Genomic DNA, 26343 nt, shown 5'->3' with positions numbered 1-26343 from the left:
TGTAGGTCAAAAGGGCAATATTTTTGAAGCATAATTTGAGCTAACTGGACTGCATGTCATTGACAAACTGCTGTAGTTTTGTCCTTCTTTTTCAAAAAAAAAAAAAAAAAGGCAGAAGACATAACATCTAACAAGCACTGCATTCATAAATTACTTTCTCATTATATAAGGAGTGAGTGGTCAAGATTAAAAAGATAAGCTGATTTATGTTAACAGTGAAGATACCTTGAGTTAAACAGAAGCTACGACAAAACATAAATTTTATAAACTAAACATTTTGATTTGACCAACAGGAACTTCCGAAAACAGGAAAGCAATTCTGTGATGTGAAGTAATTGGACTAGGATGAACTTATGGTTCAATGTATTTTACACTGAAATGGTGTATCTTTTTTATTTTGTTATTAGCCTTTAGTCTGTGTGGCCCGTAACCCATTTTTTTGCAACTAGCAGCAGTAAAAGTTATCTCTGTTCCTAGAGAAACTGAGGGCAAGTCGTATCATGCCCCTCTCAGCCTTCTCCTAATACATTTCTCAAGAGTTGGTGTTACATTTTTCTCATACACTCTTTGCCAACATGGCTTGGTCTAGACCTGTTTGTGTTTATTTTTCACTTCATTCTTCTCGTATGTAAGTTTGTGTTCTTTGCTGTAGTATTTGATCCCATCCATTTGATTCAGCAGTCGAAATGATGAATTTTAAAAAGGGAGAATAAATTGCAGTACCTAACGTGTATGTGTCAGTGTTGAAAGATATCATGTGTGTCAAACACCTGTGCTAAAGAAAGGAGCATGAAGAGCTTTGATTCATGTACAAACATGAATTTTCACAATTTAATTTTCATTTTTAAAACACAATATTACCTATCTAATAAAGTCCAATCACTGTCAGTCAAAAGTTTTTGAACAGTAAGATTTTTAATATTTTTTAAAGACGTCTCTTCTGCTCACCAGACCTGCATTTATTTGATCCAACGTACAGCAAAAACAGCAAAAATCAGAAATATTTTCACTATTAAAAATAACTGTTTTCTATTTGAATCTATGTTAAAATGTAATTTATTTTAAAAGCTGATTTGTTGGCATCATTACTCCAGGCACAAGATTCTTCAAGAAATCATTCTAATATTCTGATTTGCTGCTCAAAAAACATTTATTATTATTATTATGTTGAAAACAGCTGAGTAGAATTTTTTCAGGTTTCTTTGATGAATAGAATGTTCAGAAGAACAGTATTTATCTGAAATAGAAATCTTCTGTATCATTATAAATGTCTTTATTATCAGTTTTGATCAATTTAAAGCATCAGTGCTAAATATAAAATTATACTGACTCCAAGTTTTCAAATGGTGTAGTGTATAATGTTACAAAAGTTTTTTTATTTCACATAAATGCTGATCTTGGGTTCTTTCTATTTATCAAAGAATCCTGAAACAAATATACTCAGCTGTTTTAAATATTGATAATAACAGTATTAAAATGTTTCTTGAACACCAAATCAACATATTAGAATGATTTCTGATGGATCATATGACACTGAAGACTGGAGTAATGATGCTGAAAATTTAGCTTTGATCACAGGAATAAATTGCATTTTAAATATATATTCAAATAGAAAACAGTTATTTTAAATAACTGTATTTTTGCTGTACTTTGGATCAAATAAATTCAGGCTTGGTGAGCAGAAGAGACTTATTCAAAAACATTAAAAAAAAAAAACATTAAAATATTACTGTTCAAAAACTTTTGACTAGTAGTGTAGATTTAAATTCGTTATAACCCTATATAGAACAATCAGTTTGCAGAATGGATGGATGGATATATTTAAAACATGCAGTTTGCAGAATAGATGGACATACTGAAAACATGCAGAAACATTAAGAAACCTAAATCTCTAGAAACCTAAAATGTATGGGTCAAATTACCATGTTTTTCCTACATTTCAGTCCTGCTGGCAGTCTTGGAAGTTTCTCACGGCTGCTTGTCTATATAATTCATCAAGAGTTTTTTTTTTTTTCTATTTATTTTTTAAAACCAGAAAGTTGGGTTTTCTGCAGTTTTCCCAAGGAAATAGTAAAAGTGTGAGATGTCTAACTGCCATTTGATAGGAGGAGCTTGAAAATGTCTTTGTTTTTTTTAATCATGATTCTGTATCACTGGCATCCCTGCTGACAAATGAAGATTGTGTCTGGAAATTATTAATGAATTGGCACATGAACAGAATAACATTTACTGTTAATGTTTGCCAAAGATTTATCAAATAATCTACAAAGACATACAAACCGCGGTTGTGAAAGTGCTTACAATAAACAGTACATCTAGCTTAGTAATGAGTCTCCAATGCACACTTCTGCACGGACAGTAATCTGAGCAATTTAAGCAGGTATTTAACTTTGACATGTTTCTCTGCTTTCTCATCCTGCTCAGCCAAGTGCCAAATATTGACTCCCTCAAGCACACACTTTCCCTGTTTTTCCTTGACAGTCACACCTTGTACCTCCTTCTATCTCTCAACATTTGTGCAGACATGCCCTTGGATCCTGTTAGGCAGATTCAGCGGCACGTTAAAGGTAAGCAGAGGCATCTTGGCAGCACGATGTGTTCTGTGCAAAAATTTGTGGACAAAGGTAATGTTCACTCGGAAAAAAAAAAAAAAAACATTGAACGCAGATGTGAGTGTCTTGGTTTCACTCACTCTTAGTGCTCTTTATGGTTTGAAAACGCCCATTCACCTCTGAGGGTCGTGACCCCAAAACTATTTTATCTTCTGTCTTTCTGCTAGATTTAGTTTGTACTTTAAACACCTAAACTATGACCGGTGTAAATTATGTTCTGCTAGCATTAGAGCAGCAATTAATACCAGTAGTAGTAGCAACACCAAAGTTGTAGGTTCTATTCCCAGGGAATGCATGAACTGATAAATTATACGGTTTAAGTGCAATGTATGTCGCTTTCAATAAAAGCATCTCCCAAATGCATAAATGTGAATACAAAAGGAAATAAAGGGCTTGCATACATGTATAAAATGAGCCTAGTTTACCCAAATGCTCATTTACTCACCCTTATGCTGTTCCAAACCAAACCAGTCTTTCTTTCCTTTAGGTAGTATGTTTGCTGCTCTTTTTCATAGAATGAAAGTGAATGATGACCAGGATGTTCAGGCTCAAAAATCACAAAAAAAGCAGCATAAAAATAACATAATTGTAAATGGACATATTAATCCATTAGGGGTTGCTGTTTTGTATTTCTTGTTTTAACAGACTGGACACAGCCTTTACAAAAGCACACCTGGTTGGAAGCACTCATTTTAAAGGGTTATCCATTCCTAAGTAATTGTGTTTGGGTTAAATTAAACAAGGCTATTGCTGCTATAAGGGGTATTTTGAGCTTGTGTTTGGGAAAGACTTTGTATTATGTTGTAGCTTTTAGTTAGTTTCCTGTTTCTTTAACTGATTTTAAAACTATGGGAGACCACAGACATGAAGACAGTTTCAACCGATTTTCTGAACGCGCACACTAGACAAATCGACCAGACCGCGAGATTACACACTTGTTGACTGTAGAAACGATTTCACAGTGATGTGATCTCATGCATACTTCAAATGTGACTAGTGAAGAAAAACACATGGAGGACAACTGACGTTGTCAGCTGGCTCTGATGTGCATTCTGTTTCACAGTGAAAAACAACATCCATTTTTTATATTTACAAATTGAGTTCAGGGCTGCTCTGTCCCGATCGGGAGCAGTTAAAAGGGTCACGGATGCCCATCTTAATGAACAGTCTATAACATACTTGGGTTAAAAATTTTCTATGGTAGTGTAAAACACACCCATTTACCTTGTCAGTACCAGCTCTGTTCAGAGCAAGCCGTTTTGGTTCATATCTCTTTAAATGCTAATTAACTCTGTTCTCCCCACCCCTCTCTTTCAAGAGGTGATGAGCCATGCTCTAAAAGACTGCAAACTTCAGCCACATTTAGCCTGTGAAACATGCTAACTAGCTCATTATTAGAAAGGCGATTTGCGAAGATTTACAAAAGAACCAACCCAGTCTTATAAAAACGCGTACCTCTGGGTACTTTTCTACAGCACTTTTTTAAGGCACCTTACTGCACGTTTCACTGCAGTTTCAAACAGAAATATCCACTGAGTGGTGCTAAAACACAGGTTCAATATGTGAACACGTGGCATGTTTTTATTACTTTGATATAGATACGTATTGCTGTGTTTTTGTAATGTTACCTGACACTTCATATTCATATTGCGGCGATTCAGAGTTCAAATATCTGAGGACTCTCGCGAAAACCTAAACCTACCCGATAGTGTTAACAAATGCAAAACTAATATAAAATGCATTTGTTGATGCAAGTGCTATGTGAATCTTCCGTGTGTGCAGATTTGAACTGTTTTGTCGAACCGTAGTTACACAGGTTTTGTACCGGAGCTCTTCAACTCTCAAGTACATCTCCCTACTGCGTAAGCTACCGAACAAACCTACCGGCTATGAAAACCCATAGATATGAAGCTAGATATGTGATGATAACATTTAAAAGCATCAGTTTTCAAATCTCCCAGCATATTAAAATTGTTTTGAAGTCATAACATAATGTTCTTTAAGTAATTGTGAGAAAATTAGGTTTTATTAATCAAAACTCTGTAAATTATACTTAGTGTGAAAAGGAATAAAAGGTGTCTGAGTTTTACTGCCTCTAGTGTTAATTTCTTTTGGAAACTGTAGTGATATGTACTTATTGGTATGTATTTCACGTCTCGCAAAAAAGTGTCCCAGGTACGTTTTTGCCATAAGAATGTGTGTTGGCAGTGTGTGTACACAACCACACTATAATGATAAAAATCCACCCAGTGGTATATATAATTTTTTAATCTTTATAAGTAATTCCCTTTTTCAAATCAAGTCATTCTCAGCATTGTCTGTGTGACGTCACAAAAACCCAGGCCACTCCCACGATAGTTGATTGACACTGCCGTCTTACCTTAGACCCGATCTGAGTGAGCTGAGAACAGTCCGACCGCTATTGTGTTGACTCCGGTGCAGAGGAGGACAAGAATGTCTCCGATTGAGCGATTGAGGTGTTTTGTTGTTGAATGTAATAATGACCATAGCAGTCGTCATTTACTTCCAACATCTGAGCTGGTGAAGATGCAGAGGATTAACGTTACTTTCATTTTGAAGGAAATGTGCCCAGTGATCTGCATAAATGCGTCTATGTTCACGTGCATCATTTGTGATCCAACTTCACCTACAGCAGAAGTGAGTATAAGGGTTTTTAATGCATCCTTGCAATTCACTTTTCTTAATAATGTGCTAGTTAGCAAGTTTCGCAGCTAAACGCAGCTAAAGTAAACATTACGGCTCATCACCCCATTGAAGAGAGGGGCGGGGCGAGCAGAGCTCATTAGCATTTAAAGGCAAATGCAACAAACGGCTTGTTTTGAAAAGGGCTTATTTTGACAAGGTAAAAAGGGTGTTTTTTTACACTATAATACACTTACACTTAGTTTAACCAAAATATGTTATAGACTTTTTATTAAGACCCTAAAGAATCATATGAACTTTTTATGTGAACATTTATGTTAAAACAACATGTAAAAGTGAGTTTTGCATCTGATGACTTCTTTAAATAATCAAATTGAGACCACACAATAGAATGTTTTCACAACACGTCATCAATTGCCCGTATTGGTAGCACTGAACATAAACAATGCCACTGAACCAAACAAAACTTGCATATTTTGCTTATTATTCCTGCTGAAAATGGTCAATTGTTGTGTGTTGGGCTGTACTGATTGGTCAGACCAGGAAAAACATTTGGAAACTGCCAAAAGTTAAAACTGAAAAAACAAATTAAAGAGAAAAATGCAAAAAACTGGAACAAAAGGCGTTTGTGTGAACCAGGATTTCCTTTGGGCTGGGTATTTAAGTTCTGTTTTCCTCTGTTTATTATCTGCCTTCATTTGATATTGTTTGCTGGGTTGTTTTGTTTGTGTTTTCCCAGTTTTAGTCACCTAAGTGTCTTGATCTTTTAGCTTTGTTTTATTAAAAGATTTGCTGCAGTTAGATTCTTAGGCAAAGACTTATCATCTTTGCCTGTTGTTGAGATTTTGTGCTGAATTAGTGATTATTGGCAACACAGAGTGAACTTTTTTTTTTTAAATGGTTTGTGAAAGAAACACATGGAAGCAATTGAAAAAAATCAGTTACAGCCTCACACGCATACACGCAACCCCTGCTATCACAAAACCACATGCACTAAAACGCTTGCAAATGCACATTCGCTTTATTGTCATACCCGTTTGACTAGGATATGTCATGTACAGAAGCTCTAAAGAAGCAGATTTGATGGTAGAGCATGTGCAGAGCAGACCCTTATTCAAACATCTCATTAGGAAAGGTGTTAACTTGAGAGACAACTAAGCCTGCAGGTTAGGGACACGGGTAGATAAAATGATAACATCCACAGGGGATTTCTCCAACTTTCAGAAAACTTCTGGCTTTCTAACTCTAACTGACATTTTAATGAACTGTGAAGGAGGAAGAGCACTCCATAAATCCAGTCCAGCTAAAACTGACATTAATCTACACTGTAATTGTTTAGTGATATTATCATACAGCATAACAGAACAAAACTTGAACATGAGCTGAATAATGACACTATTGTCCTCTGTAGAGCTGCTTTATAGCTGAATCAAACTTAAATTTTACAACAGTGACACTAATTAAACTAAATCGTACGAACACTGAACTGATTAATAATTACAACACTATTGGTTTTGTAAGAGCTGCTTTACAGCATAATTTGGATTATATTTGATGTTTGCATAATTGATTCTGTTTCCCGATTAAAGGATTAGTTCACTTCCAGAATAAAATAAAAATCAAAAAAATCCTGATGATTTACTCGCCCCCATGTCATGCAAGATGTTCATGTCTTTCTTTCTTCAGTCGAAAAGAAATTTTTAAGGAAAACATTCCAGGATTTTTCTCCATATATTGGACTTCAGTGGGAGCCAACGGGTTAAAGGTCCAAAAGTGCAATTTCAATACAGCTTCAAAGGTGTGCTACGATCCCAGCCGAGGAATAAGTGTCTTCTGTAGCGAAACGATCTGTCATTTTCTAAACAAAATTGCAAATTGATATACTTTTTAATCACAAATGCTCGTCTTGCACTAGCTCTGCGATAATCACGTTGGAAAGATCACACGTGATTATTTTTTTATCTCTGTACTCTGGTACAAAAAAAGTAGGTTGAGGTGAAAAACTCCATCTCTTTTTTTCAACTTCAAAATCAGCCAACATCATTATTTTACTTTTTTTTTCTGTAAAGAGTGTTTGACTTTTCTTTGCACGTTCGCTTTGTAAACACTGGGTCGGTATGCCTACGTCATATAATGCCTGAAGTCTGTCTACGTCATATAATGCCTGAAGAAAAAGACATTGTTTCACCAGATAAGACCCTTATTCCTTGTCTGGGATCCTGTAAATCCCTTTGAAGCTGCACTGAATCTGGAGTTAAGCCACGTAGAGAAAAATTCTGGAATTTTCTACGTTTCTTTTTGACTGAAGAAAGAAAGACATGAACATCTTGGATGACACTGGGCTGAGTAAAATCTACTGTAAAGAACCTTTTGTAGGATATAAAGATTTAACGGATGTTAAAGGTTTTTCATGGAACCATAGCTGCCACAGTAAAGAACCTTTTTTTAAGAGTGTATTTCTTCACAGTAGTTTCCAGATTTGTTATACCTTCTAAATTAAATTTTTCATAAGAGCTGCCAAAATCCTATATTAAACACTCCACATCTGTATCACCCTAGCAAGTCCTACATATTAAGAAGCTGCACAAGAAGAGTGCTAATGCGAATATCTTAAATATCTTCTGAAAAAAGAGAGGAGTTGCAGATGTAGGGTTCTTTTTGGCCCTCATCTTCTTCCAGCAGTTTCTCAAGGGCCAGAGTGCCCTCAGGGGGCTGGGGAGTCTCCACCTGCTGAGGCTCAGGTTCTTGGGAGACTATTGGCAAGGTCAGAGGCACTGGGAAGAGCTGCGGGGCCGACAGCGCTGCTGGCATCGAGGGGGCCTGAACAACGGAGCCGGAGATGGTGGATAAAGGCTGAGCCCAAGGAATGTATGTAAAGGAGGAGTCCGGGACCTCCACCTGAGGCAGTGCTGAGCTGGAAGTGCTCATGGTCTAATAAGGAACCAGATAAGGAATGAGTTAACATCTTCAGACACTCAAATATTAGCTGTGACTTAGCGTCAGTCTGTGGCTCACCGCAAGGTTGGTGAAGAGAGGTGTGTGTGTGAACGTCAGCATAGGGGAAGGGCCCACCACAGTGTAACTGGGACAGATCGGCTGGACGTACATATCTGTGTGGGGCGGGATGGCAGGGTCGTGGTGTTGGTCTGGAGGAGTCCAGTGACCCAGAGGTTGAAGAGCAGTTGTGCTGGCGGTCTGGGCAATCCATCCTGTGCAAAGCCCACCAACATCCACTAATGAATCATTAAGGCTGCTCTGGTTGGCTTCTGCAAAGCTGGAAGTCCCTTTTAGAAAGCAAAATAAGCATGAAAAATATTCGCATTAACTAATGGGGAAGAAAGTTCATGTTACTTACCAGCATGTGTGTATGATGGCAGAGTGTTGCTGGGAAGCATTACCTAGAAAAAAGTACAAAGGTAATACATACAATTTAGTTTTTTCAGTTTTTTTTTTTTTTTTCTTGGTATTAAACTATGGGGTATATATGAAAGCCTGTTTCTGCCAGTGAATAAAAAATAAAAAAATAAAAAAGGCTATTGCAACTTTTTATCTCACAATTCTGACTTTTTTTTTTTTATCTCACTATTGCGATTTTACATTTGCAATTCAGATTTTTTTCCTTAGAACTGCCTCATATAAACTCGCAATTCAGATTTTTTTTCTCACAGTTGCGAGTTACAAAGCCAGAATTGCAGATAACTCCCAATTGTGAAAAATAAACTCGCAATTATGACTTTTATTCTTGCATTTGCGAGTTATAAAGTCCGCTTCTGATATGATGAGAAAAAAAGACTGTATTTTGACAGCATTGAGAGTTTATATCTCACAATTCTGACTTCCCTTACGAAAAAAAGTTTATTCAAGTGTGTTTTTAGTATACTTCTTTTAAATTAAAAATAGGAAAGTATACTTTCAGTCTACTTCTTATGTACTTCTCAGAAATGTGCTTTATATACTTATCAGAAATATACTTAAATTACATTTAGGTATACTTGATTTATACTTAGAAAAATCTAAATATATTTGAGCTATACTTGTGCTCTGAGAATCTGTTTTCATTGCTATACATGAGAGATGCTATTACACATCTTCTGTACAAAATGTCCAAAACACAAGTGAAGAAGAAACCAAAACAGATGCTTCCACACTGCAAAAAATACAAATACATATTTTCCATTTTACAAAACATTTTGAGTCTCAAATACTAAAAAATGCTTTTCTTGAAACTAAAAACCCTTGTCAGACCAACGAAATTACGCAAATGTTGTCCCAACTAGTCAAACACAGTTGTCTGAGCAAAGAATTTCATGTTGTTGAAATTTTAAGGCTTTGTAATTTCACAGCATGCATTGCAGCATGAATAAATTATCCAATTACTGTTATAGGATTATTATTTTGCTGTTTGCTGACCTCATTTAAACTTTTTTTGTTGTTGTTTTGTCATTATTGTTAGTTATTTGTTGTACTGTGACGTAAAGATATTTGCTGATTGCCACCGTTCTTGAGGTTTGTGTATCTAGTTTTGAGGCCTACATACTTTCAACCACTTTCATCCATTCCCTGCCTAAATTAATCTTGTAAAATGTTTTATAAAGACAACATTATCTATATATTAGACTAAGTTATTCATAATGTTTTGTATGTTCAGATATTCATATAACAAAATATATACAAATTAATACCTAAATAAGAACATAGTAGTATACTTAAAGTATGATATAAAGTTCACTTAAAGAAAACTTACAAGTATATTTAAAGTATAAAACTACTAAACTAGTGGTTTACTGAGACTATACTTGAAAGTGTACTAAAATGGATAAAAAAAGTATTTAATTAGCAAACTATCAGTATTCCTATTAGTTCACTTTTAGTATAGTTGCAGTACAAACTGAAAACATAGATGCAAACTAGTTGTGTACTCAAAGTTTACTACTGTTATACTTAAAGTATACTTAAAAGTATACTTTTATATACTAGACAGTGGGCCAATTTAGTCCCAAGGAGTATTAAAGTAGTACACTGAAGTATTACTAGTATGCTGATATTTGTATACTTACTACATAAAGTATACTTAAAAATAATATACTTGAACTTTACTTAAGTATACTTAATAAAACAAACTTGAAGTATACTTTTTGGTAAGGGATAACTCACAATTGCAAGTTTATATTACATAATTCTGCCTTTTTTTTCTCAGAACTGCCTCATAAACTCACAATTCCGACTTTCTCAAAATTGTGAGACATAAACTCACAATTGCAAGTTATAAAGCCGCTTCTGATATGAGGAGAAAAAAGGCTGATGTTTATATCACACAATTTTGACCTTTTTTCTCACAATTGCGAGTTTATATCACGCCATTCTGACTTTATCTCAGAATTGTGAATTTATGTCTCGCAGTTCTGACTTTATAACTCACATTTGCCAGTTTATTTCTCACATTTCAGAGGAAAAAGTCAGAATTGCGAGTTTGTATCACGCAATTCTGAAAAAAAAAGAGTCAAAATTGTGAGAAAAAAGTCACAATAACCTTTTTTAATTACTCAGTGGCGGAAGCGGGCTTCCATATTCTGGAAAAAATGATTATTCTAAGAATTATTTTGTCTTTTTGAATCAAGATATTTACTTGAGAAGCAAAATTATTTGAGATATTAGGTCTTGTTTTCTGAAAATATTTTTCTTAATATTTTTGCTTAAAATAAGAAAAAACTATCAGCCAGTGGGATAAAATAATCTTGATTCAATAGGACAACAAGATTATTTGTCTTTACCCACTGGCAGATATTCTTTCTTGTTTTAGCAAGAACAAGATTAGATTTTGGTTTATTATATATAATTAGCTTTCTTCTTATTATTATTTTGACAGGACAGCTTTAGGAGAGATGGGAAGTGATAGAAGAGAGAGGGCAACAGGATTAGGAAAGTGCCATGAGTCGAGACTCGATTTCGCTTTACCCGCAGCCATGTTGTTATATATATCGCGGCGCTGCGCACAATATGTCGCTGACTCGTTTGGATGTTTTACTGTTAATATTATTCATATGTGTCGACAAATGAAGTCCTGGAAAACAAAACATTAGGCGTCCTGGTTAAGCGGTAAATTGTCGACTCTAGTAAATAGAACACGCATCAATAGTAGACGACTCGCACGTTGTTATGAATTGCTCGTCACTTAAAATGTGCCAGGCATAATTTCGATGTACAGCATGAAATGTGACAGTTTATTGTTTTAGCGTTTATTGTTTGGAAAGTGTTCATTTTGTGCCCTGCTTATAGGCTAGGCCTATTAATGTTAACACTTTTCTTGTTGCTTTACAGAGACAAATACTTAAAGTATTCCACCCTGAGGCTTCAGTAACTGGATCTTATCTCGGGAAAATGTTTGGACATTTTACTATAATGAGGATTAAGATCTCAGTGAGTACTGTTCAGAAAACATTGCAACAACAAACACTTAGCCTTGTCCAGAAAGCTAAAAGCTTAAAGGGATAGTTCACCCAAAAATGAAAATTCTGTCATGAATTTCTTGCCCTCATGTCTTTCCAAACTGTAAGACGTTTGTTCGTCTTCGAAACACAAATTCAGATATTTTTGATGAAATCCAAGATCTTTCTAACCTTGCATAGACAGCAATGCAATAAATACGTTCAAGGCCCAGAAAGGTAGTAAGGACATTTTTAATTAGTCCACTTGAGATTAAAATGTATTCTCGTAGCTTCATAAAATTAAGGTTGAACCACTGATGTCCCATGGTCTATTTTAACAGTGTTCTTATTACCTTTCTGGGTCTTGAACGTGTCAGCTGCATTGCTGTCTATGCAGGGTCAGAAAGCTCTTGGATTTCATTAAAAATATTTTAATTTGTGGTCCAAAGATGAACAAAGTGTTTCATGAGTTTGGAATGACATGAGGATGATTTTTGGGTGGACTATCCCTTAGAGTATTAATTACATAGTGAGCACATTTGAATAGAAGAAACTCAGGAGTCTCCAAGAATGCAGTGGAGACAAGGCAACACTGAAACAGGAACAAACCAGTAAGAGACAAAAAGAGATTAGAAACAACTTCAAATAGACAAAGGTTACATTGTAGCTAATAGTTTAGTTAACTAGTCTACTAAAATTATAATATTATTGCAGCGTTTGTCTTGTTGCAAGTATGGTGATGAAATAATTTCATACTAAATCTATTTTTAATGTTCCACATATGTATTTATTTGATAAACAGTCATCTAGCAAGCAGTCAGTTGTCTTAACCACAGTTTATTTAACAATAACAATGACGGGCTGACTATACATTACTTTTGACACAACATATCAAAAACAATTAGGGTGTAGTACAATGTGATTCCTTTGTAAACTGATTTACATGTCAGGGCAAGTCATTCCACTTAAATTCCACTTAAACAGATGATATAGGGACTTTTGTTTAAGACCTACACCTGGTAGTTTGGATCAAAGCATTTCTTGCTGTGGCCTCCAGCCGAACAAAGGCAGATCTGTGACATCTCCAATCCGAGAGAGGTGTTGATTGCAATGTCAGAGAGCACGTGGAGGCCGGCTTACAGATAACCTAACTAGCCCTACAGTAGCAGAAACGGATAAGAGCAGCTCTAGTTCTTTTGTGTGGTTTCACTCAATGCCATAATATGTAATGCCACTTGGGAAGCAATTACTAACTCAAGTGTCATCAGCTTCTGCAGAATAGCTTAAAGAGCATCTGTAAACAATAAGGATGGCACTAGCCGTAAAGAGGCTTCAGAAGATTTTATGCTTTTCTACAGTTTGTTAAAGGCATTTAACAGAGTTCAACCCATTTTAATGTGATTTTAATGTGAGAAAGAGGCTGCTGAGTGTGTGTGTTTATGTTTTTATGTGTTGTTAAGCATAATTAGAAGGTTGGTAGGCAAGCCTTTTGGCAGATCCACAACCGGATTTGCATAGGCCCTATGCCCAACCCCTCTGGCTATGTGGGGGAATAGTTTAACTGTCACGGAAAAACACCTGGATTATATAAGGCCAAAATCCCCTTGGAGTTCGGAGGGACTGCCTTTCTGCAATCAGTAATGCCTAGTAAAATTCAAGCTGATATTGATTTTGAAACTTTGCAATCCTTTAATCAATTTGAGATGTTTCAAACCTCTGGATCTGTTTTCAGCCCATTTTTAGCAAGTGCCATTAACTGACATGATCTTGTGTTTGTCATATTAACAGTTTCAGTTAAGTGACACTAATTAAACAATTAGAGAAGTTTAAAGAAACCAAAAATGAAAATTATATTATATTAATTATATTATATTAATTACTTACCCTCATGTCGTTCCAAACCTGTAAGACAACTCGTTCATCTTTGGAACACAAATTAAGATATTTTAGATGAAATCTGAGAGCTTTCTGATGCTGCATAGACAGAAAACCACATTCAAGGTCCAGAAAGGTAGTAAGGACATTGATAAAAATATTTTTGTACTGTAGCTTAATAAAATTACGGTTGAACCACTGATGGCACATGGACTATTTTATCAATGTTCTTACTACCTTTCAGGGCCTTGAACGTATCAGTTGTGATGCTGTCTATGCAGGATCAGAAAGCTCTGAAAAAAAATCTTAATTTATGTTCTGAAGATGAACAAAGGCCTTACAGGTATGAAATGATTTATAGTTATTTCTATATATACACATTTTTAGCATTTAAAGATAAATAACATTAATATGTTCTGCACAAATATGCTTAACAGTGACCAATAGTTTAAAATAACATCATTGACCTAGATTAATAATTCTGTAAAGAAGCATTGTTCATGATTTCTATTGCACTACATAGGGTTAATCATTTGTAAAATGCTTTTAACAAGATTGACGATTAACGGTAATTTGTTGTGAAGTTTTAATCTTCTCTTCCATTAAAATTACATTTAAACAGTGTTGCTATGATTTTTGAAGTGAGCTCATCTCAACATGTCCATGCAATATTTTGTATATTTTGTAATGTTTTTGCAATGCTATGATCAATTCAAGAGTTTTCAGTCCTCCTGGGCTCCATTTTTCAGCCAGTTATTAGTAATCGACATGACCTGGCCTTACTTGTGTTTGACATAAATGACAACTAAATTACAGGGATAGTTCAGGCAGAAATGAAAATTATGTCATCATTTACTCAACCTCATATTGTTCCAAACCTGTGCTACATAGTATCTTTTCTGGAATGTAAAAGAAGATATTTGGAGAATTTGTGTATTATCTCTCTCCTTTTTTCGTACAATGGAGGTGAATGACAACCAAAACTGTTCATTCAACATTCTTCTGAATTAATTCTTTTGTGTTCCAGAAACTCCTACAGGTTTGAAGCAACATTTTTTGGGGTAAACTATTGCTTAAGTGACGATAACCAAACAATTAGCCTTCCTTAAAGCCAGAGGTCTTTTTCCTTTCATAAGTAATCTTTTCAGTCTCATATTTGGATACCACTATTGTAAATTGGATGGATTAGTTGAAGAACAAGGACAAGGACTTGAAAAACAAGCTAGGACTTGAATGAATAACAAATGAGATAATGTTAAGGGACAAGCATGTGCCTTATTGAGTGTGTGTGTGCACATGTGTGCTCTAGTTCCTACTGCAGCGGTGGGTGTCGTTCTGGCAGCATTTCCTCTTTTTCTTCGCAGTAGCTCCTTCACGGGGTCTTTGACTCTCACTCCCTGGTACGGCTTGGATGCGGTCGCCTCTGACAGTGCTGTACAAAAAACAGCAGGTCTGAGCACACCTCATGAAAGTGTACAATAAAAATGCATCTATTGCACTGTAAAGATTCTTTGAGACGTATGGATTTCTCATTTGTGCCAAGTTAAACAAGGTGTGGCTGAAAGTGTTGAAAGTTTCAGTCACTCGACAGATATTTTTTTTTGTATTGCATAATCTGAAGTACAAAGCTACTGTAAGAGAACAATCACTCAAAATCTTGATTTCTTGAACAATTTCAGCCATTAGACACTGAAATCGTCTTATTTGAAAATATAATCCCATTTCCTAATCTGGTCAGATTAACTACATTAAATGACCATTTTTCTTTAAATATACAGTCGCATGTGCCTTTACATGCCACTACATACATTATCGTGGTACATGGCCATAGCAGATTTTATTAGAACTACGGTGACAGCTGCAAAATCGATGTGTTGAATCCCCTGAGCAAATTTTTTACGCCTCACTAATGTTAAAACCCCATGTAAACATTTCCAAGGAACTACGACAGGAGTACCACTGTTTTACAGACAGCTGTATAATTCATTGTCAGAACTAAACCATCGATCATCTGCTTCAAGCCTCCACTTGCAGTAAATGGTTGTCATTAAGGTAAAACATTATGGTGTTTCAGGCATTCTGGGAGGTGGTACATTTTACGGTCTATAACAATAAATATCAGGGGTCAACAACAATGTTCCTGGAGAGCCACAGTCCTGCAGACTTCAGCTGTAACCCTAAATCACACCCGAAGAATTACTTGAAAGCAACAGGCATGTATGCATTATCAAGGTTGGAGCAAAATTCTGCAGGACTGACGTTGACCACCCCGGGCATATATCGTTAACTTGAATGTAAATATATTAATCTACTGGAACTACTTGGGTCTGCTTTGTACTGTATAATAGGATGATGACCACGTAATAAAAGAGAAGTCAAATAAAAGGCGGTCGTAAAAACTGAACTGTGAACCGTGTTTTATGAATGCGTGCCTGGTGCACATATTCACACAAAACACTAAAATAATGCTGTAAATAATTAAATGCTCACCAAGGCTGGGTTTATTTAATCAAAATACAGTAAAACAGTAATATTGTGCAATATTATTACAATTAAAAATAATTTTTTATATATAATTTAAAATGTGATGCAAAGCTGAATTTTTAGCACCATTACCTTCAGAAATTATTCTAATATGCTGATTTGCTCAAGAAACTTTTCAAAAGAAAAACATTTATTTTAAATAGAAAACGTTATAAATGTCTTTCCTGTCACTTTTGATCACATGAATGTGTCCTTGCTGAATAAATGTATTATTTCATTAAAAAAAAAAAACCACACAAACAAACAAACAAACAAACAAGCAAAAACAATTCTGACCCCACACATTTTTAATGGTACACTGTAAAAACCAATATGAGTCAATATAAAATAATTTGTCACCCCGCTGCCTTAAAATTTTAAGTTCAGTCAACTCAAACAAGTTTAGTCAACGTAAAATGTTAAGTTGTGCTAAGTGACAACTTGGATATTTGAGTTGATTCAACTTAATTTTTTTTAAGGCAGCTGGGTAACAAACCCAGCTTTTAAGTTTAACAAACCACATTTTTTTTGCATGCAAATAAGTATGTAAATAGAATATTATCAATTGTGATGTATTACACAAGGGCATGTGAGAAAGTTATTTTTTCATCAAAATATAGTATCAAATTATATCATTTTACATTACTTTTTTCTTAGTTTTTCTACTTACAATATCCATTAAAGTTTGATTTGTTAACATTAGTATAAAAGCTAACATGAACGAGCAATAATTTTTCTTACTTTTTAAAGCACCTATTCATTTTGATTGATGTTCATTTCTATATATACTGATACATTTCAAGTTAAAATAACATTAATGTATTATGCACAATTATGACTTAATAAACAAAAGTATATAAAATAACAGTGAAGGGATAGTTCACCCAAAAATTAAAATTCTGTTATTAATTGCTCACCCTTATGTCCAAACCCGTAAGACCTTCGTTCATCTTTAGAACACAAATTAATATATTTTTGATGAAATCCAAGAGCTTTCTGACCCTGCATAAACAGCAACACAGCTGACACGTTCAAGTCCTAGAAAGGTAGTAAGGACAACATTAAAATATTCCATGTGACATCAGTAGTTCAACGAGAATAATTTATGAACGCAAAGAAAACAAAAATAATGACTTTATTTAATAATTTCTTCTCTTCTGTGTCAGTCTTCCGCACGTTCATGGAAGTATAACAACACATGCGTGTGGTGCTGCCGATGCAGGAGCCGACATTATGATGCAGAATGTCCATCTCTTAGTTCTTTGTCTGAATATTTTGGTTCAAATAAGTTAGGCTGGGCAAAAAATTGCCAGTCATCCTCTCTGTCGAAATCTTCAGACATGTTTATGAAGACTGTTTTATGTACAGCGTGCACTCTTGTGGTATTCTTGTGAATGAGTGGCTGACACTGAAGAGAAGAAATTGTTAATTAAAGTAGTTATTTTTGTTTTCTTTATGCACAGAAGTATTCTCGTAGCTTCATAAAATTACAGTTGAACCACTGATGTCACATGGACTATTTTAACAATGTCCTTACTGCATTTCTGGGTCTTGAATGTGTCAGTTGCAGGGTCAGTAATCTCTCGAAATTTCATCAAAAATATCTTGATTTTTGTTCCGAAGATGAACGAAGGTCTGGTTTGGAACAACATGAGGGTGAGTAATTAATCCATTTACCTAGATTATAATAATGATTCCTAATGAAAGTTAATGAATTGAACTTTATTGTAATATGATAGTACACAGTTGACAGGATTGCAGAATTTTCACATTGTCTTCCATTAAAATGATGTTTAAACAGTGTTGCTGTGCTCATTTGAGCATGTCCATGAAGAGACAATAAAGTGATTGATTCTAACAGTACATCTCAAACATCTCATATTTGCTATGTACAGGAACAGGCAGGTTCTTTACAAGTGTGATAAGTTGAGCTGCATTTATCTACACAGACACAGCTGCTAGCCAGCAGTGAATTCTGAAGAAAGCCATCTGCAGTGCAAATTGTGTGCTTAAGAAGGTGTGATTGTTTGGTGATGTATGATTGCCTACACTTTTAAAAATAAAGGTGCTCTAACAGGTTCTTCACAGCGATGCCATAGAAGAATCATTTTTGGTGCCACAAAGAACCTTTCAGTCAAAGGTTCTTTAAAGAACCATCTCTTTCTTACCTTTTTATAATCTGAAGAATCTTCTTTCACCACAAAGAACCTTTTGTGAAACAGAAAGGTTCTTCAGATATTAAAAGTTCTTTTTGTAATCATTTAGACAAAAAAGGTTCTTCTATGGCATCGTGAAACACCTTTATTTTTAAAAGTGTAACTGTCCTCATTCATCATTAAAAAAAACTAAAAAAAAACTCCACAAAATATAATTGGAGGTTTATTAGAAAAATCCTCAACGAAACTCCAGCGGTTTTATTTCTACACACTGAGATGAAAGCAAATTGGTCAGTTTATAACTGATTCACGCAAGTCTCGATCTGTGACTCATCGTTCAATCATTTTGTGAGTCACACATGCTTGAACGTGGCCCTTTAATGTGAAAATCTGATATCGCTTAAGCTGTTTGCTGAACATTGTTTGCGTAAAAGTCTCTCACACTCTCCACACCCCATTCTCTCACAACTGTTACTTCTTAAGGCTAAAGTCTCAATGTTTAATCACCAAATAATGAATCAGTAATGTACCTGTTCTGTGGCATTCATCATAGATTCACGACACACGTTGGTCTCTGTTAGAACAGGCAACTAACCACCTGTAACTCTCCATAACCTTAACAAAACAACCATCAGGTCTTTTTTCTTTAATAAATGTCTACGGTATTGTCGTTCTGCAAACAATAAAAAAAACCCTTTCAGCAAGGCACTGTGCTCTTACAGAATGGCAATGCATTTCTTATTCAGGGTTCAACATTCACAATGAACAGTCACTGTGAAGATATAACAGCGAGGGCAAAGAGGCATCTACAGTTGTGCAATACAAGCACAGCATGATTTAAAAAGTTGAAAAAGAGGAAGCTATGCAGCTGTGAAGTCTTTTCTTTCAGGAGAAGGGCAATTGAAGGGTTTTGCATATCGAGATTAAGCCACTCAACAGGATGCCTGGTTTCTGAATTGATACACATACTTCCAAAGAGGTCTATCAGTGGTAATACCCATCCATCTATAGCAGGATTTACTGGCAGTAATGTGATGACCTCAAACATCACTTTTATCCACTTTCACTTCATTATGTTGTGGGATGTGGAAGGAACCAACATGAGCGAATTCTTACTTGAGCTGCTGTTTATACTGCTCCTTTGCATTTATGCTACTAGACAGTAGGGGTGTAACAGTACGCAAATGTCGCGGTTCGGTACGTACCTCGGTTCGGGGGGTCATGGTTCGATACAATTTCGGTGCAACAGGAAAAAAACAACAACAAATCAACTATGCTAGGTTTCTTTTCATTTATTCTGAACAGACAGTACCAATTACAATTTTTTTCCACCTAGATGTGAAAATATTAAATATTATATCAAATTATACACGTAGCCTATATATGCTGAGTTTCAGTTCATTTTGTGACAGCAAGGAAACTCTAATAGCAGAAAGCAACATCCTATTTGTTTTCTTTATTTTACAAAAGACCTTTTACAGTGATGCATTATTAAACAGACAGATAGTGTTTTTAGTGATTTTGCTGGTATAAAGAAACAGGTGAAGTAACACGCACACACAAAACAAATCAGTTCCAGCATTACTGACTTGAAAGCACAGTTGGTACTTTATCAAAATAAAATAAAATACAGTGAACCAAACATCAGCGCACCCGCCTCATTGTGTCACTGTTGTAACGCGACTGAAGTACAAAGTCTATCATTTACATAAATAATAGTTTAGCATTTGGATACATCGCAAATATGGAAATATTATGGAATATTTGGATTTGTGCCGAATGAGAGAGGTAGGATGCAAGAGCACAAAGCTCCATTTCGTAAACCATGGAGTGCACAAGCCTTAAAAGTATACTCCTTTGTCAGTGAAAGACGCTATCAGAATCAGCACATGATTCAAGTGTGCAACTCCTGGCATTCGCTGTTCTTCTGTTGGCGCTTATCAAACTGCATTGCATTACCTCTGGATTGAGGGTGAATTGCCTCATATTCGTTGTGGCCTCATGCACCGAACTGAGATGCCCGTACCATGACGGTTCAGTACGAATACATGTATCGTTTCACACCCCTACTAGATAAGCTTCCAGAAACCCCACTGATGTGTATGTGAAATTTTAAAAGATCATTAAAAAAGTTCCAGATTTATTTATTTATTAAATCCACCTAATATATTGTAACCCTTTTTAATTTTAATTTTAAAGTTTTAGGAAATGTTTAGTAAATATATATATTTTTATATATTTTTTTATTTTATTTCTTTTTATTTTGTTATTTTAGTACTTCAGCTTTAAATGAAAATGAGAAATTTTCCCTTGACACTATATATTACAAAATCTAACATTAAAAAGTGTCACTTCAGATATTGTCCAACAGCAACACCAGCAGGTAAATTTACAGCAGTCTTTGTCTCCCTCGCCTCCCCTGAGCCCATTGAGTTTTAACAGCCCCCTAAAGCATGCGGTGGGGGGGTAATTGAGAATGAATGGGGGAAAAGTCACACAAGAGGAGGCAATGCCTCCATTACGATGTGATTGGATATGACTGGTTATGAACGGTTGTGATTGGTTCATGCGATAAATCCCGCCTCTTGTGTTTGTGTGTGTTTGTGAATCAGTCTGAATGAACAATATAATGGCGTTAATGGGAAGACTAATTTAAAAAAGTAAGTAAACAACTCACACACTTAGATATAACCACTTTGTTACATCAAAATAAGACTGAAAACATGATCTGTGTGGAGTTTTTAGTGAGTAATCAGCATCTCTGTGTCTGTGACCAATATTTACTAAGGTTCAATGACTGATGATCTTAAAAATTCAAAAATAGTTAGAATAGCATAAGTTCTCAAGTAAAATATATTGTTTAAATTGTTACTGTCTTGAGTTATTATTTTGGAATTAATGTATGCTTAAAAACACTAACTTGGTGATATTCATACAAGGCTTTAATAGAATATTGATTACGTTATATATATATATATATATATATGTATATATATATATATATATATATATATATATATATATATATATATATATATATATATATATATATATATATATATATATAATGTGTATATAATACACAGTTGCAATCAAATTTATTTAACGCCCTTGACCTGCAAGACATTTGCTGCAGAGAACAAAATTTTGTAAAACCAATTCAACAAAGGCATCAGTACACTTTTAGAGAAAGTTTATTAATACACATTTGAGTAATTCTGAGAACGTAACTTGTTGAATAATGAATAAAAATCAAATTGGCTCTAAACGTTCATGTTCAAAATTATTCAACCCCCAAAAGTAAAATTTGGTGCAGATTCTTTTATTCTTTAAAACCACCAATAAATGCTTCTTGCAAGTGCTTAGAAGCTTCTGTCACCGCTCTACTGCAGTCTTGGCCCATTCCTCGCCTGAATAAGCTTTCAGATCACTGATAATCTTTGGTTTTCACATTGTCACTGCTTTCTTCAAATTCAACCAAATATTTTCAATAAGAATTAAATCTGGAGACTGAACAGGCCAATCAAGAACATTCTATGACTGATCCCTGAACCAAGCATAAGTAGATTTTGGATGTATACTTTGGGATGATTGTGAAAGTCTATTTAACATTAGCTTTAGTCTTTGCCCCAAAAGCATGATAATTCTTGCCAAAATGGCCTGATACTTCATAGTATCCACGATATCCTTCATACGGTCATGTTTTCTACTTCCTTCTACAACCCCATAACTGAACTAGCCCACCTCCATGTTTGACAATGAAGATGGTGTTCTTCTACTTATAAGCTTTGCCTTTTTTTGCACCAGACATACCGCTGATCCATAGGCCCAAAAAGTTTCAGTTTGGTCACATCATTCCATAAAACATTCTTCCAGAACTCCACAAGTCTATCCAAATAACTTTCAGCATGTTCGAGTCAGCCTTTTGGTTCTTCTTGGTCAAGGCCATACTTGTCTTTGTCTTATACTCTGCACTGAAATGTTGTTCCTTCTTTTGTCGGGTCATCTTGCAAGTCTTTGGCTGTACATTGCAGGTTTTTCTCAGTTTCTCTGATCAAACATTTTATGATATTGTGCTTTTTTTGTTCAACACCCTCAAAGGCTTTCTGGTACAACACACTTTAAACTAAGGAATAAGGCTGTCAGTCGTGTCTCTAGGAACTTTTAATGTCTTTGAGATCTTCTTGTAGCCTTAGATTTTCTAATACAATAAAACTATTTCCTCTCTCTACCGTCTTTACCATTTTTTGCTACTCAGCTTCAGCACATGCATGGGCTAAATGTATGTATTTGTAACACTTCAAGCTAATTCTGTTTTTTAAGAGTTTCTAAATGCTTATTTGTGTTTTAAAACAATTTTGTCCCCTACCATAAAAATAAGTGACTTAACAGCAATGTTGAATAGGGGTTAGATAATTGTGACATAGCTGTTTATGAAAAAATCCTATAACTCAAAAACATTACATTATATATTGCCAGTAAACTGTTGTAGATGCAGTTTTTAGTAATTTAAGTCCTGAATCTTCATAAAAGGTAGTATTTGTAAAATACTGCAGTCTCTGGGGGGTTGAATAATTTCGATCGCAACTGTATATATTCTTTTTCAGATAATGTAAGTAATGTTTATTTAATCTAGAAAATGTGACTGGGACATGAATTTACATTTGATTAAAGACAACAACAACAACTAATTTTAGACCGTCACCGCACAACACTGATAATTTCAGTTATAATTTTATTCCGTTTTATTTCAGTTAAGTTTATTTTAAGTAATGCCATTTTATAGTTTTAGTTTCAGTTTTAGTTAACAATAATAACCCTGATTCAATCTTTAACCATTAGTTTCAGCTAAAATAGACATGCACTTTTCTGAAATGTGACTGATATAAGTATCATATTTTTATTTTGGGGGTCCATTTGAAAAATAAAGTCATAAAAAAAGCAATAGCAAATGTATTTTTACTCCAGTCAGAGAACCATAATTCATTTCATGTAATTACATTTTATGTCTCCCCAGCAAGTATAGGAACTTTCATGAAGGATGTGAAAAACAGCGTTATAAAGTCTGAAAACATTCTATGTTTAAATGTGTAACACTGAAGTATGAAATTGGCACTTATATTGGCAATTATATATTTAATATATTTTTCCAGCTATTAAGATGACCCCAAATCTAACATTTAGAGTTTCTGTCAAATAGCCAAAAACCAGGCCTCTGTGTTAATGTAGCTGTGACTCTTCTTGATAGCAACCGCCACCTTCCTTACTGCATTGTAATAAAAAAATACAACAAAGCTGGCAATGTAGTATTATTGACTACTAAAGGATCTTGTAAAATTAATATTGACAAATCATAAAACATGCAAATATCAGCCTGTATTGTGCTGGTGATGAAGAGGCAAACACTAGACTATTAATTAATCACGCCTCTTATCAGAACAGATAATATGGCACAACAGCAATGATCAGTTGGTTCTGTCTGTATAATGTAATAGGTGCTTTTTTTTTTTTTTAAAGGTTTTCCATATTTGTGCTCCGTCCTAAATTTAATTAAAAAAACGTTATATTATATTGACATATTAAGCTTTTGCAGTGCATTTCGTAAGTAAATAAGTATCTTACATTTGCATATTGCAACATAATGCACATGAAATGTGCAAATCTAAATATTGCAATGATATTCAGAAGTTGTACTTACATTTTCCCATGTGCACAGTCTCTAAACGCGTATCGTCTCTAGCCAAAACCTTTTCTATTTACGTCCTGAGATCATCTCATAATTGTACAGTGGCCGCTTGAGTGGGCTGCCTTATAAAAGCAAGAGCATTGCAGTTTCAAGTGATGTCACCACAAAGGGAAGCTGAAGCTTTAACATTAATTAAGTACCACCAGTTTACCACCATGTGAAAGTTTCAGATGAACGTATTTTATGAAAGTTGCAAAGCTTATGTCCATAACTGCTCTATCAAATGAAATAAGCAGAAACTGGAGAATTTTCATATTTGTCCCAGTGGCACATCTGTACATCAGTTTCATCTAATAAGCAGGAACAAAATTACTGATATATAATTATTATAAACCTAAAACACATCAATAAAGTGTTTTGCATCCTGAAGATGACCAAAACTGAAATCTTTTTATTTTATTTTATTTTATTTTATTTTATTTTATTTTATTTTATTTTATTTTATTTTATTATTTTCACTTTTTTAGGTAATGCATGGCTGTGGAACAAGTAAAATCATTTAAAACCAAATTACTGTGGACAAAAACAAATAAACAATAATTTTACACCAAAACACGCCAATAAAGTGTTTTGCATCTTGGAGATCCCCACACTGAAATCTTTAAAAAAATAATTGTATTTTATTTTATTTATAATCAAATCAAATAAAAAAAATATTTCACCAAACTTAAATCCTATTTTATTATTTATAAAAAGTTATTTTATTTTAAACACTTTTTTAAATACATGAACAAATGTCTTTTTCTAATTTCTTTTGGTGTCTGCGGGCACCCATTATTTTGAAGATTACACGACATGTTCTATTTACGTGATTAAAATGCAGAGGCAGTTTAATTGCATTCCATATATGATATTTATCACTACTGCAATAAATAAATGTAGTTTCTTTCTGGGTGCAGCTGCTGAAATATCGGAGTTCAAAATTAGGCTGCTGAGAATTGCTGTAACCCTTGTGAAACTGCCACACTAGTCAATTTATTAGTGTATAAAGGAAACACCTGCACACACTTTGAGCTTCATTGACCGCTCAAGCCATGAAGCTCATCATGTTCCTTTTCTCAGCTTAGTTGTTTCTATTATTACACAAACAATCACACATCTCAGCAACAAAAACAAGGAACAGCTTTTTATAACAATGACAAAATACATCTGCTTGTAATTTACTACAATTGAATCACTTCTATGTCGCACATTTAAAAAAATACAGCTGACTCATTCGGGATTTCTTGAGGTGTCTTTAAAGTTCTCAACTCATCAGTATTTGAAACGGCCTCTGCAAAAAACATATTAATGAGGGAACAGACAAAAGGTTAAAAATACTTACTTCAGCCTTGTATGCGAACACAGATGTTCCTTCTAATTGCGAAAACAAAGCGTAAATGAGACACCACGCAGTGCCAATGGTTAATGCATGAAAGCATTCGCTAATGCAAACTACATTGTGGGCTCAATGCAAAGAAGTAATTTTCATTAGGCCTCGGTGAACAAGAGTTATTAAAAAAGTACTGTTTCTTTCTGCGAATGTTTAAGCACATGAAACGTTTTCTGAAGTACTGTGGGAAAAAGTGTTTTTGCCAGCACAAACTAGCCGTTGAAGTCTATCAAATGAGGAAATAACGACTTTGACCTTTATAAGTGTTGTCTGATCCCTCTTTCTGTACAATATGCAAGTTAAAATCACTTATTGCTATACCAAGCTTAGTTTATTTTGAAATTTGTGACTTGAAGAAAAGAGGAAGCGATTTAACAAGTACTGCTTTGCTTCAGGCAACTCGAACATCCTAATTTACAAGTTCAGTTAGTTTAGGTTTTAGTTTTAGGTGTTGAGTGTAACGGTGAAGGATGAAAGGAGTCTTATCCTCTGTCATCTTTGACCTGGAGCATCGCTGGAGAGCAGTAGCTTGAAGAGGGCAGAGGGGAGCCAGGTCACTGTCATACACTCATCTGCAGAGACATCGCGCTGCTCTGTGTGTTTTACTGGGAGGGCAAATACCACAAAACAGCCTCTGGGGTCGAGAGTTACAGACAAAGTGGGTTCATATTAGTGATCTATTGGCTGAAAATACAGTTTTAATAAGTGAGACAGAGCAAGAGTTTGGAAAAACAAATTCATCTTTTGTAGTCATGTTTAAAAATTCTGAGCTTTTGGCATGATTGTGATCATTTACAATTTAAAGTATTAAAACAGACAATGTAGGAAGTAAAACTGTAAAAACAATTCTCTGTTTTATTTTTCCATTTAAAAATGTAATCAATATTTAATTAGTAAATAATAATGTAATCAATAATTTATTAAAGCCATGTATGAATCTCATCAAGCTAGTGTTTTAAAGCATTTTACA

At 34.6% G+C, this 26343-nt stretch overlaps 1 protein-coding gene across 6 annotated transcripts; it reads right to left on the bottom strand.

Annotated features, from left to right (window-relative positions):
- Positions 1-6110: 6110 nt before the first annotated feature.
- LOC127177485 (POU domain class 2-associating factor 1) lies at positions 6111-25417 on the bottom strand. Of its 6 annotated transcripts, none has more exons than XM_051129781.1 (6): positions 25326-25414; positions 23954-24063; positions 14851-15008; positions 8632-8674; positions 8292-8485; positions 6111-8207 (listed from the first exon to the last, which is right to left on the bottom strand). In XM_051129781.1, the coding sequence occupies exons 2-6, from the start codon at positions 23961-23963 to the stop codon at positions 7887-7889; spliced, it is 726 nt and encodes a 241-aa protein (XP_050985738.1). In that variant the 5' UTR covers positions 23964-24063; positions 25326-25414; the 3' UTR covers positions 6111-7886. The 6 variants fall into 6 exon arrangements, with proteins under 6 accessions (XP_050985738.1, XP_050985736.1, XP_050985739.1 ...); XM_051129779.1 differs by having other exon boundaries at positions 8292-8560; positions 25326-25413; XM_051129782.1 differs by having other exon boundaries at positions 14893-15008; positions 25326-25413.
- Between the last annotated feature and the right edge of the window lie 926 nt (positions 25418-26343).

Source organism: Labeo rohita, chromosome 15 (assembly GCF_022985175.1).
Source record: "Labeo rohita strain BAU-BD-2019 chromosome 15, IGBB_LRoh.1.0, whole genome shotgun sequence".
Lineage (NCBI taxonomy): Eukaryota > Metazoa > Chordata > Actinopteri > Cypriniformes > Cyprinidae > Labeo > Labeo rohita.
This window is presented reverse-complemented; position numbering and strand designations above follow the sequence as displayed.